Raw genomic sequence first — 13,776 nt, forward strand, 5'->3', positions numbered from 1 at the left:
GGCCTGACCCCCGGGGGCAGCGCGGCCCCCCTCCCAGCGACACTCGGCTCCCTACGGCAACACCACCACCTCTCCCCGGCGGAACTGCTGCCAAGCAGCCTAAAACGCAGCTCCAGACACCTACGCCCAGGGACGTCCCCGTGGGACAAGATGCCACCTCAGCACCGGGACTCCCGAACCGCCCACCAGCCCCGCCCCTCCCCTCCCCGCGCCGCCCGGGCCGCCCGCCCCGCGGCCTACGGCGCCTGCGTGCGGGCCCCGCACCTGCGCACTGCCGGGGGGCGGGGCTGGGCGAGCCCGGCGCGCGGGCAGCGTGAGGGCGGGAAGATGAGGTAAGCTGCCGAGCGTGGTGGGGTAGGCGGCCGGTTCCGGGCTGTCTGGCTTCTGGCAGTCGAGCTGGGGGAGAGGAGGGGAGTGAGGTGAAGGGGCAGACCGGCTCCTGTTGCGCTCCGGTTGGGAATCGGTGCGGGGCCGCACGCGGGGGTGAGGAGCCCGGAGTCCGCTTCCCCCCCGGCCTGCCGGCGTCAGAGCCGCCCCCCGGACCGAGACTCGCCCTCGGCCTCTCAGACGAGTGGCTGAAGGAGCTCTTAGCCCGGGCTTCGTGGAGCGGGTCGGCGTTGTGGAGGCTGAGGGTCGTCATTTGCCCACAGCCCGGGCACGCCGGTGCTGACGGTGACCTAGTGGGGCCAGGGTGCTTATGGGGCCTGAGGGGAAGCAGAACCGAGCGAGTCTCTCCAGCTAAACTGTGGAAACACACGCTAAATCTAGGCGTTTTAGGACCAGTGAACCGAGACAAGTCCTAAATCATCAAATCCAACCATGAAATCTGACTTGTGCTTTTGGTATCCTTACTTGGACTTAGCTGGAAAGTAAGTACTTTTTGTCCCTCCTGATCAGTCTGGAATGACATGTACAACCTTGGTACAACCTTTCTTGGTCAGGAACATCCTGAATTCAAGCTTCGGCTGATGCTAGTCCTTGCATCAGCATTGTCATTTAATCTAAATTGTTTTGTGAATATGTTGCTCTAAACATTCTTTCTCATGTGAACTCTAGGATGGGATCCCTTTGAAGACTGAGATACCAACATAGTCAGTGGAAGCATGGGTTTTCATCCAGTGGCTTAAAAGCGTTTAGTATAAGTTTAGATGTGCTGGGATGTTTGGGAAGCAAAGAGCACTGGCAGATACGGTGTCATCAACAGGCAATTTGTGCTTTTTTTGGAGTGCAGTTGGGCAGCAGGGTAGAGAAGCTGAAGTACCTTATGACTTTAGATGCATTTAGAACACTGAGTCATGTAGTCAGTGGAGCAAAAGATTTTTTTTTTTCTTCAATCCACACAAAGTTTTCAGCCTTTTCTAAAACTTTCCGTCCTTGTTTGTTCTCTGTTTTGGAGGCTACTGTCAGAATTTTTTTCTTTGCATCCTTGATATTTATTCCTAGATCAGTTTTAGAGATCAACCTTAATCAAGCTATTCAGTATTTTGTATCTTCATTCCATTTTGAATAGATACTGTGGACGGGTGGGTGGATCTGTTCAAAGCTGATCTGATAAAATGAGCCAAGGCTATTTGTATGATTTTAGGGGAGGTAATTTGCCTGATACATATGATTATGCATTTGGTTTTTGATAGCCGCATTATTTTGATTTCTCGTATTTACTCTGTGTCCTGGTTTCGGCTGGAATAGAGTTAATTTTCTTCTCAGTAGCTGGTGCAGGGGTGTGCTTTGGATTTGGTGTGAGAATAATGTTGATAACAGATGTTTTTAGTTGTTGCTGGGTAATGTTTACACTAAGTCCAGGCCTTGCCGGAAGGAAGGCTGGAGGGGACACAGCCAGGACAGCTGACTCAAACTAGCCAAAGGGATATTCCGTACTGTAGAACATCATGCTGAGTATATAAACTGGGAGGAGTTGATGACCAGCTGTTTGGTAGTTAGTTACCCGCTGGGGTTAAACCATACAGTATGTGATTTACTTGTTTATTTTCCAAGTTGCTTCACACTTACAATTTCTTGATGTCTAACTGTGTGTGATGCTTAAAAATGTGTAATTTGAAGTACTGAAGTACTATACTGGCATTACTTCTGTTACTGGGGTTATCCATTTTTTCCTCACTAATTCCACTTGGTTTTCTATTGATGATTCTACAATCCTGATTTTTACTTCAGAAAACTCTGAAGGTGAGGTATAAAAATACACACACCCACACGCACACACCCTATTTCCTCAAATGTATTTATGGAAATACTTAATAGAGATTGGTCCCCAAATGAACTCTTAGTATACCATTTTCCGTAACTACATTTGTATTTATGAACCTCATTGTAGCCCAATAGCTCCCCTGTCAGTGCAACCCAATATTGCTTTTTTTCTTCAGAAAAGTTTGTTTTCCATGTCCAGTGCTATTTCTGGTCTCCTTGTGCTAACTTAATCTTTTATCATGTGGCATTGTACTTATGCCCAGTATAACAAGTTTGGCTGCAAATACGTTTAAATGTGTTTGGAGTGCTTTGTTTATTATCTTTGTCTTGATAACTTTCAGATATTCCTATCTGCTGATGAGATATCTTTATTGTGCTACCTAAAGTACCAAACTTTCTTTTTGGCTGTCAAGTTATTGTTACATTTGACCAAGTCAGGATTCAGCTCTCGAGGTTACTTGATTTCTCTGCATGTTATCCTACATTTGTCTGTAGCTGTACCATCTTTCCAGCAGTTTTAGAAGCTGTGGACAAAGTAGTAGTGCCTTTGACTGAGGTTTTTTTCCCATGTTCTGCCTTCCCAGTGTTTGGACAATCAAGACTCCCAGTCTTTCTTGACTAGTCCTTGTCTAAAAGGGAGACTGTTTTTAATTACAGCTTTTAACTGGTTTGTGTTCCTGCTCTTTTAAAAGAGTATTTCCAGTCTTTACCATCAGCTGAATTTTCTTCATATGTCTCTGCTGCTTTTAAGCTGGGGTGAGCATTTCTGTTAACGTCTGAAGAGTTACTATATTGTCATCCTCATCTTTCCTTCTGCCCTACCTTTTCTCTGTTACTTGTAAATCCTAGTTTATTGGCTGTCCAGGGAGGTGATGATCTGTGACTAATCTACTTTCCTCATTTTACTCCCTTGCTACTTTTAAATGTATATAAAACCAGAACTAAATATGTATTTCTCCAGTTAACTAAACTACAACAATTCTTTGTTATATTGATTTGCTCATACCCTGTATACCTTTCCCTTTTTTATTTGATTTTTTAAATTCTGTTGTGAAAATGTCTGTATAATGCATTACATAGTAACATTCAATTTTGATGAGGTCTTTTAAGCCTATCATAATGATACCATTATCCTGAGCTAGAATGTCTTTTTAGATTTTATGTCAATTTTTGTTCATTTTTCTCCGTTATGTATATGACAGCAAGTGATAATTAAACCCTTTTATTTTCCAGATCACTTTCTCTCTTGTCTCTGCACCTTAAATGGGACATGCATGTTTAGGTAACTAACTACAGGAACATCAAAATGCCTAACCTTGAACATCCAGCGTACCCAGCAGCTACACTGCTTCACTTGGAAAGTTTGGTGCCTTGTCGAGAATCCCAAGTGTCCATGTTGCTGTCAATATTTGGAGAGGTAGTGCTTTTTATGTTGTACGTTTCAGTAGAACAAAGACATTCTGTTGTCTCAGAGGGGAGAGTAGAAATTTAAGGGCATTTTTGTGATGTCACGATGAACATATTTTGGTTGTGTCTTTGGGATTTGTTCTTCTTTGTTCGTTTGTTTTGTTATTCATCTTTAACGTTAGTGTTTGACAGATAAATTCTAGTAAGGTTGAAGATTGAAAGCTGTTTTGCAGCTGTAAGGACCCAAACAAGCTTAGAGCAGTTTGTGCCTTGCTGTCGATGAAGGCTGATTTCGCTCCAGCTCTGTTCCATCTTTGTCATTTAGTAGCAGGAAGTAAGTCTGTCTGCTTCCGTGTTCTAGAGTTCTGATGTTTGGTGGGGTTTTTTTTCAGTGGCAATGTAGAAATTATGTCTGTTTTTGAGCTGTTAATCTAACATCTACGTGCCTGAATTCGAAGTACATGAAATTGGTCTGATTCTTAGTTCTGTTGCTGACCATAAGGTGGAAATCACTGGCTTGTTAATTGATTCTGTTAATGCTAGGAAAAGCTGTGGTAAAAAGTAATGGAGATTTTTATCTGCAAACTTAAAGGCGATTGGTGTATCCATTTACATTCAGTTAACAAAATGAAAATTAGTATCTCTTTCTGGTTCTGCCTTTAATTATAGATAATAATTACATCACATTACAATATTTAAGTTTTATGTATTTATTACAAGCATAGTGGCAACAAGTCATCTTAAAAAAAAAAAGGTACTTAAATTCCTCTTAAATATGTAGGTTAGAGTATCCGCATGTCTTGCACAACAGTGCCTTCATCTTGGATTAATTGAATATTATTGTTTTTCATTAAATTTTTGTCAAATTTATTTTTTATTCATTTTTAAGTCAATGTACAAGATTCTTAAAAGTGAGAAAAGCACAAACATAAATACCTGTTCAGAATGAAATAGAAAGAATGAGTTGTTCTCCTTGCATCTTAAAAAAAAATCCATGAAATACACAGCATCAGTACCATTAGATAAATGAGTTATTATATCAAATATTGCCTTGTGAGAGAAGAGTGGGCTCCTTTACCATCTCCTCCATCAAACCATTTAATTCTTTTCTGTTTGGTGCTAATGGAAAGAAACAGAGTTTGTAGTGTTTGCAGAAGTTATAACGACGTAAAACTTGCAATTTGTGCTTACTGAGATTTTGTGTTAGTTAACAAAAACAAACCAACAAAAACATAGACCAAGTAAGAAAAGCAGCTGGTTCTTAATTCAAATTAGTTTTCTTGTCTGTCCGTCTCCGTCCTGCTCTCCACCCCTCCCCCCCCCCCCCCCCCAAAAAAAAAAATAAATATATAGTGGTTATAACAGTTTCACCAGTATTTTTGTATGATACTTGATTCTTGGGACTTATCCTCCCAGCATTTCAGTGAAGATGAAACATAAATCTTGATCACGCTGATTCCATAATAATTGGCATATTTTATATTTAATGTCTCAGTTTAAAAGATAACTTTTCTTCTGGAGAGAAACTTTGTTGATAAATCTTACATCTGTTGAATGAAAAAAGAATTGAAATGGCAGCAGTGGTTTTTTTCTTTTTTTTTTTTTTTCCTTAGCGTCAGCAGTTTAGTCTTCCATCCATCTTTATCTATGGACATACATCTAGTGGAAAGACTTACGTGATGCGAACTCTTCTAAACACCTTACAGGTAAGAATTTTCACAATGGCGATTGAATTTAGAATTTATTTGTAACAGATGATCCCTCAAACTAGCTTCCACTTGAAATGGTTTGTTTCCTCAGCCATTTCTGCCTTCTCAGTTCTTCTCCACTTACTGTTTGATGAATGTGTTGCTGTTCTCACTATGCACTTGGTATGTACGACTTCATTTAACCCTGAGATGCCATATAAATCATAATAACTTTTCTAAGAAAGTTTGAAAAAGAAAAAAAGAAGCCCAGTTTTGTTTAGCTTATTCCCTTGACTTTAACCTGAAATAGCTTCAGTGACAAGTACTCTTATGATGATTACAATTCAATCTGAGTCACTGATAGTGTACCTTTTTTGAATCTTCTTGTTATTCTCCTTTATTTTATTTAAAAATTTAAACTAATTTATTCGTATGTGAAAAGAGTGAGCAAGCATATGAAGAACAGTGAGAAGAATTTGCAGTAGTGGAATTCTGTTCTATTTGTGTTGACACACATCCAAATGAAATTAATAGAGTTTATGATCTGTGTAAATGTCAGCCTAAAAGCTTAAACAATAAAGTTGTTAAAAGCATTCAAAGCAAACGTACAAGCTATACATGTTTGCTTTAAAAAAACCCACACCTGAGTCTGAAATGGTGAAAATCACTGGCTGGATACCAGGCAGCTGCCATTCTTTCTGATATCGATAGTTATTTTTGCAGACTTGAGGTGAATGTTGTATTCATTGCAGTAAATTTGGTTGGTTGTGATCATCCTTCTTACAGAAGCAGGAAAATCTGAAACTCTGAAAAAAGAAACAGTGCAGGAGTTCTAAAATGTTGGAGCAATGTTGCATAGGAACAATTGATTTAATTCCTGAACAATTAACAGTTATTCTTTTGCTTAATGAATCGGCTATACATGGGAAAAGTGTACTGATAGCCCTTTTTAGCATTATATTTTCCAAACCTGTTTAAAAATACAAATTTTGTGCACTTTATTCTAGATCCTCCAAACACGTCTTGATATGCATTGTAAGTTAGAAACCCTAATAAACAGGATGCCATTCACGGTTTCTAATGTAATAAAATCAGTTATCCAGGTGTGTTTGTGTTTACTAAGCTTGGCATTACCAGGTCTTTTGCGGTGAATTGGATCTTATTCTCCTATGCCAGCATTATTGTTGTTTTCCTCCTTGTCTTGGTTTAACCCCAGCTGGTATTTAAGAACCCCCTCACCCAGGGAGGTCGGGAGGAGAATTGGAAAGGAACGTGAAACTTGAGGTTGAGATAAGAACAATGTAATAATTGAAATAAAAGAACAACAATAATAATAGTTATAAAGAAAAAGAGGGAGAAGGGTAGCGGAATGAAATCCAGAGGGAAGGGGGGAAAGGTAACTAGTGACATACAATACAACTGCTCACTACCCACTGACTAATGCCCAGCCAGTCCCCAAGCAGCTGCCCCCGCCCCCCCCCCCCCCCCCCCAAGTTTATATACTGAGCATGACATCCCATGGTATGGAATGTCTCTTTGGGTGGTTCGGGTCAGCTGACCTGGCTGTGTCCCCTCCCAGTTTCCTGTGCCCTTCCAGCCCTCCCACCCCTGAAGTCTGAGAAACTAAGAAGTCCCCAACCACACTGTTCCCACACCAAATCCAAACCACAGCACTGCACTAGCCACCAAGAAGAAACTGAACTCTATCCCAGCTGAAACCAGGCTACTCCTGTACGAGCATCACTTTCAGAAGTGTTAGGACTGTATGTTCTTTTTCAGCTTCACCATCTAACATAAACTTCCTTTGGATTCCTGCTCTTAGAAACCGGTGTGGGAGTAGGCAGGAAGTAGGTCAAGGAGGACTGGTAAGACAGATCATGGAATATATGAAGTGGAAACTACTGAGAATTCATTATACAGTTTTGGTTTTGGAGCCTCGCATTCCTAGGGTGCTAGGACTACAAACACTCTTTCTCTCAACTGTTACGGAAGAAAACTAATACTGTCTACTAGGGGATGAGTTATATCCTTGATTAATACTGGAGTTGCTATGGGTTACTAAACTGTAGCAGGAACTTTGTTATGAATGAACTTCAGTTGCCAGGGCTGCAGGCAGAGAAAGCTACTTTTTAAACTTCATGTGAGAATCTGAACTAGGTGTGGGTTGTCATGGCTGAATGCATGTTTCTTACAAAAATAGTTATCTTGAAGAATGATGTAGAGAGGTATGGCCTTAAGTCCTTTTCAGTCCCTCTCTAGTCACTGCTGGCAGAAGACTTCCAAGCACTAGATTCTTGGCACTTTTGTGGCCCTTCTTTTTCCGTTAGCAAGTGTGTATGTTCATGCTAGTTTTATTCGTTGTTCTAATTTTTCCCAAAACATATTTTAAAGTCCTCCTAAGGTGAAGGGTATCATTACAGAAATTTCCATCTAAACATGTAAATACCTATGTTTTTGTCATTCATGAACTTCAGGGATTTAAATCCAATGACAGGTGCTACCTTCACACCTAAACCGTACATCTCCGCTTAGATGTTCTCATAGCCCTGATACTTTTGGCTTGTCCCGAGTCCGCTTAACACATATCTGCAGGACTGGGTTTTATGCAAAAATCTCCTTCATTAAAAATTTTGCAGAGGGAGAAAGGTGGAAGATGGTGGTTAATGATCCCCTTCCATGCAGTAGCCTTTGGTGCAATGCTCCTTAGGCTGTGCTGCCCACTTGCAACATACCCAAAGATGTGGCTAGACCTTGGAAATCAATAGGGTTGAAGCAGCAACTGTTTCTGTAGAACTTGCTATTGCCAAGTATAGGTGTCTCCTACATAATGTGGTGGTGTGAATCATATCTGAGGCACCCGGCTTTCCTTTTGCTGTAGAGGTGCAACACTTTGCATAGGTGTTATGGAGATATAACTCCTTTCTTTTAGTAGTGTTCAAAATAACAAAAAGCTTTTTATTACATGATGTTTGAGTGGATTGCCAGCATATACCCACACGTTCCCACATCTGCTGAATTATATGCCATATTTTGTATTTTAAGTAGTAACACTGGAATGAAGTACTTAGATTTTTTTGTTGTTGTTTTGTTATAGACACACACATTCCTGTATCAGAAGTTTAGTTTTTCAGGTAGTGCGTATGTATCCCAGTGATTAATGTTTTACAGAGGTTTTAACGTTCAGTGTGAAAAAGAGCATATGCCTTACCAGAGAGTATGAAGCTATGCAAATAATCTATTTCTTAAAGATAGAGTTGCTAGAAAATTGTTTTTTGCCTTATGTGTGTTTGAATACTGGTACTATGTTGTAGTCTATAGTGTCTTCTATTTCTAGAAAAATGATCTTAACTTTTCAATATTACTAAATTGGTACTTACAAGTACGTTTTATGGATTGCCATTAAATGTATCTCATACTCTGTTTTTTTCACATGCTCTTTGCTCTAAAAAGATTCGGTTTTCTAAAAATGTTCTGCACAAGCAGGCCAATTACACGTCTGATACAGGAACTTACACTTTATCATTTGTATGCAGCGAATGCCAAAAATACTGGAGTAATTTTGGGCAACGTGCTTCTAGATTATTTTCCTTGTAGCGTAAGTTTGAGAAGTTCATGCTATCTAGACACCGTAGTTTGTAATGGACTATTTTACGATACTGTGATGTGTTAAAATTGTCTTAACTATTCTGTAAACTAAGTGCTGTTTGGTTTTCTTTTTACATATCGCTCACAATTTTTAAATACAGTTATAAGATATACTGTGTGTTTCAGTTTTTAAGCATAATTAGAAGATATACTGTTCTGTATGAGCATTCATCAGATTTATATTCACTTTGTGATATATAATATTTTGACTAGGTACATAAGTAATCACTCTTCGTTGCCAGTTTTTTTGGTGCTCTGTATTCTGTTGGCACGGTGTGGTTTCTTCAGTTGTCTCACCTGGAAAAGAAAACTGATTCTGGAGTATTTACACTGAAAAAGCCAAATAATGTTGTATCTTTCTTTTTATCCTATTCAGCTTCCTCATGTATTTGTGAACTGTGTGGAATACTTTTCTTCACGACTTCTTTTAGAAGAAATTCTCATCCAGTTGCAAAGCTATTCTTCTAAGATAGAACAGACTTCTCATGTGCCTTGTGATAGTTTAAATGACTTTGTACGTCTGTTTAAACAAGTTGTTGCGAGTCAAGAGCTTCAAGATCAAACATTATACATTGTAAGTAATGTAATTTTAATGTTCCATTTCTGTTAAGGTGGTGTGAGTAATTGTTATCAATACTACATATGTGAAACCTGCATTTTAGAGCACTTTTCACAAAATTTTTGTGTGGGCCTCATTCAGAATCTATTGACTGGTTTATCATTTCTGTTGCTTTACTGACTTCAGATGAGGTTCTGTAGTTTTCCTGATTTTAGAACTTTTTTCTGCAGAAAACCTGTATAGTGTAGCTAATACTGAACATAAATCAATAAATCACACTGCATATTTAAATTGAGTATGTAATAGTATTACAAAATCTTTACATATAGAGAGCCTGTATTTGTTTTATGAGTAAGTCATGCTTATCTGTTTCTTTGTGAAGATAGCTTCACAAATGAGAAAGCAAAGGTGGAAAGCAGGGCAGAAGTGAATTACAGAGTGCGCAAATTACAAGAATTGATTGGTTAGAATAGGTTCAAGTTAGAAGTTGGTATTAAGGAACTAATATGCATAATTTCCTCTGTAAAAGTGCTGTTGAGATCTTACGTCTTCAGCTACGCTTGTGGTCCTCAGAGACAAGAACTGTAGTTTTAAAATTAAGATGGAAAAAAAGGCAACGAAAAATTTGATGACATACTCAAGTGGAATAAACAGGCAGACTGCATGAAAAATAATCGGAATTTAGATCACAAATATGATTGAATCAGTGTAGTACTAGAACACTGGGGTTTGGTTTTGGGTTTGGTTTTACTCTGTGATAATCTTAACTATATAAAGGATTCAAAATTTGCAGACATTTGCAACAGCATTTATTATGCCAAGAGATGAGTGTAGAAACAAATTTTAGGCATACAAAAGGTCTGAAGAAAGGACATAGACTCCTCAAAACTATTTTTTCTCAGCTCTTATTTGGTTGAAAAAAATCAATTCTCTTAAAAATTTGAATGCCATAGTATTACTAATGCATTTTATATGCATTGTGGACCTTCAAAACACGTGGACTGAAACTTCAGCCCAGCAGCAGGAGTAAAGAGGTTTTAAAAGAGGTGAAATTATTTAAGAAAACCTGAAAGTGGTTCAGGATTGAAAGCTTAATGACCCTGGGTAATCACTCTGCATGTTTCTCAGAGCAATCAATGGGCACACTGCTTTGGCTTTTTTGCAGTCAAACAAGAAATTCGTAATTACACTGAACTAAATGACACTTAATTACATAACATAATTATACTTCATTCTGTTTCACAAGTTATAGTTCAGTAAGTTTTATTTCCATTCAAAAATAGTTGACTGCTGTGTTAAATAACTTCATATTATGTTTAGTGGAAACAGTGCTATCTCATAGTTTTCTCCAGCTCATAAGGTTAATAAATTTGACATACTTCTTAAAAATTGGAGGAAGAAAAAATGCACCAGTACTTATAATAGGTAAGAAGTTATACATAGATAATTCATTTTAATTTACTGTTACAAAAGTGGTATTGGCAGCCTTCAACAATTCCATAAGAACAAAATTTAGTGCGAAAATAACCTTTAGGGAATTAAAAAAAATAATTTATATAGCAAAATGTTACTTTCAGGTTAAAAATTGCATTAAAAAACTGTTCTACATCAGTAAAGAATGCTTCATGAGTTATATGAAAACTAGTATCACTCAGAAAACTAGAGAAAACAATGGTTATGGAAAGCAAACCATTAAATACCTGGAAAGGTTCAATTGTATTACGTAAATAGTTGCTGAATCGGAAGAATTCAGTATTAAATTAGTATTTCAGTTCCGTTCTGCATGGGAACAGACAGGAATGGGGGAAAATCAATTCATGTGTATTAACCTGTGTCATCTGGATTTAGTGTAGAGTGGTTGAAATTGAGACTGATGGAAGACCAGCATGCTGGTAACATAAACTGGCAATGCTAATTTAGTTTATTTCATTTTGGTAGTAAATAATGCGATATTTCAGCCCAATTAACTGGGAGCCAATTAAGATAAATGTTTACTTACAGTGAAAGGTTTCTAAAGGTTTCTCTTAACCCAAGCATGGATACTGATTTTGTGTGATTACTTGTGAAAAATGAATTTATTCATTTTGACTGTCTGAAAAATTGGAGCAAGTATAACTTGTAGTTATTCATACTTTTACAGTATTTAGCACGTTACAGAAGTAACAAGCTGCTGTCAATGGACAGTCCTAAAAGGTATAGTTTTTTTTAAAATGCTGAAGGGTGACAAATTATATTAAAACTAAAGAATAAGCCATGGATTTATAGGTCTGCGGGCAGACTGTTTCTGTGAACCACTTGACATACTCTGCAAGCCAGGGTCACAGTGTATTGTATCTGCTGTAAGTAGAAACTCTAGGGTTTTTTCTGTTTAGCTAAAAAGTAAGATCTACTGAGGTCAAGATCTTAAAGCTTTGTGTTGGGTAGCTACATGTCAGTGGATCCAATAAGCAGTATTTTATTAGTAAAAATATGTAGCGTCTATTTGGCTGGGACCTAAAGTGGTCTTCACTCTTGAAGTTATTTATTATATGAACCAAATGCAATTGTCAGTATAAAATCATATGTTTTATTGCTGTTTTAATAAATTCCAAGAAGTATGAACTATTAATGCAGATACTGCTCTTTCAGGGTTTTTTTCCTGCACAGTGTGATTTTGAAATACCATTTTCATAAACTGTTTCTTGGTTGTCCACATAAAATTCTTTTTCTTACTGTGGGCAGCAGAAATGATAGGTATCTTGCATTTCCTCCCCTCATCAAAATATTAGAAGGATAAAAAAATACATTTTATAGGGACCTATAGATTCTCTTTCAACAGCAGTAAGTCAAAAGAAGTAATGAATTTCAGAATTTAGATTCATATTGAGAGTAGTAAATAGAACACGAAAGAAATATATTTCTATTATCTTTTTTCATTCCTGTCAAGATTTTAATTGTACTGGGAATAATGTATTTTTTTTGCCAAAGGATAAACTTGCATGTTTTCATGCTCCTATTTCTTCTCTAGGTTCCAAAATGTTAATTAAGCTTTACATATGCTACATATCTGTTACTGCTATGTGAGGTTTACGTACAGTACAATAAATCCTCTAAATTTCTAGGCTACAAACTATGGCAAGAAAAGTTTCTCTCAAAATTCAGTTGTGTGAATTCCAGATAGCTAACTTTTTGAAAATATCAGCTCTTACTTGTTTCTGAAAAATAATTTCATAGTGGGAAAAGATAGCTCTCCTGCAGTAAACATGTTTATACAGTGCTATAGTACTACACATAATTTTGAAATATTAGAAGGATTTTGAATAAAAATTGAGATTTCAATGGTGGTTAATGCTATCATGGCTTTGTCAGTGGTTTTCTTGACTGATATGTACTTAAATTTTAATTCTTAACTGCCCTAAGGCATGCGAATGTTGTTTGCCTGGGGATTGAATCTTGTTTTTAAAGGATGGCAGTGCTGCTTGGTCTTCCTGGAAGCACACCTGAAGCAATAATCTCTCCAAAGTTGCTGGTTTAAGGAGTCTTGATACTTATGTGGTTTCTGCTGTCTAAGAGCCTCTGGTGAAAAGTTTCCAACAGCTATGAATTGATTTTAAGTCCATGTAAGAGTGGAAGTTGACATTGTCTATATAATGTCATCGTTTTGTTAAAAGGTACTGGACAGAGCAGAACAGCTGAGGGAAATGGAAGCAAACATCCTGCCAGCATTTCTTCGGCTTCAAGAGTTGGTAAGTTTCTGAAAAAAAAAAAAACCAGCCATGTGAGTCCTGCATATTGAAAGTAACTAAACACATGGTATCTGTCCATCTAGGCTTGCAAAATTAATTTTACCCCACCCCCCACCCCAGTAATCACCTGGCAGTGGTCAAAACTAGAAACCAAACCAGAATGTAAATGTTGGCAGGTTTTTCTTAATTCTTTTTAAGAATTCTGTTTTAATAGTATCTTGTTTTATGATATCTGATCTGTTGTAGATTCTTTTGAGGCTGGTGTCAGATATATAGCTGTCTTTTCTGTAATTTTTTTTTGTTTTTAAGAAGAATTTTTATACTTTTTAAATAAAGTTCTGTAGTAATTGGCGAAAAAAAATCTCAAGCACGCTGTAATCTGTAAGGAGAAGCTTCAACATAGCTCCTGTCAGCTTGGTGCAAATAAATAAATAAACCCCCTTTTAGAGTTTGTCAGATGTTTGTGTGGGAATCCAAGGTCTGCTTTTGAGTCGGCTGCTGATTCAGAGAGCCCAGCCACATTGAAGGAATTCAGCATTGGAATTGT

The 13,776-nt window shown here is 37.9% G+C and overlaps 1 protein-coding gene across 5 annotated transcripts in view; it reads left to right on the top strand.

The window, feature by feature from the left end:
• The first annotated feature begins 282 nt into the window (after nt 1-282).
• Nucleotides 283-13,776, top strand: part of ORC5 (origin recognition complex subunit 5) — a 76,445-nt gene continuing 62,951 nt past the window's right edge. For 2 of the 5 annotated variants that reach the window (XM_037389548.1, XM_037389551.1), the window contains exons 1-5: nt 283-332; nt 3,439-3,622; nt 5,226-5,318; nt 9,322-9,519; nt 13,155-13,229. In XM_037389548.1, the coding sequence (XP_037245445.1) occupies nt 3,512-3,622; nt 5,226-5,318; nt 9,322-9,519; nt 13,155-13,229 (477 nt within the window). In that variant the 5' untranslated portion in view covers nt 283-332; nt 3,439-3,511. The other 3 variants (XM_037389549.1, XM_037389550.1, XM_037389552.1) reach the window with 3 other exon arrangements.

The sequence above is a fragment of the Falco rusticolus genome, chromosome 5 (assembly GCF_015220075.1).
Source record: "Falco rusticolus isolate bFalRus1 chromosome 5, bFalRus1.pri, whole genome shotgun sequence".
Lineage (NCBI taxonomy): Eukaryota > Metazoa > Chordata > Aves > Falconiformes > Falconidae > Falco > Falco rusticolus.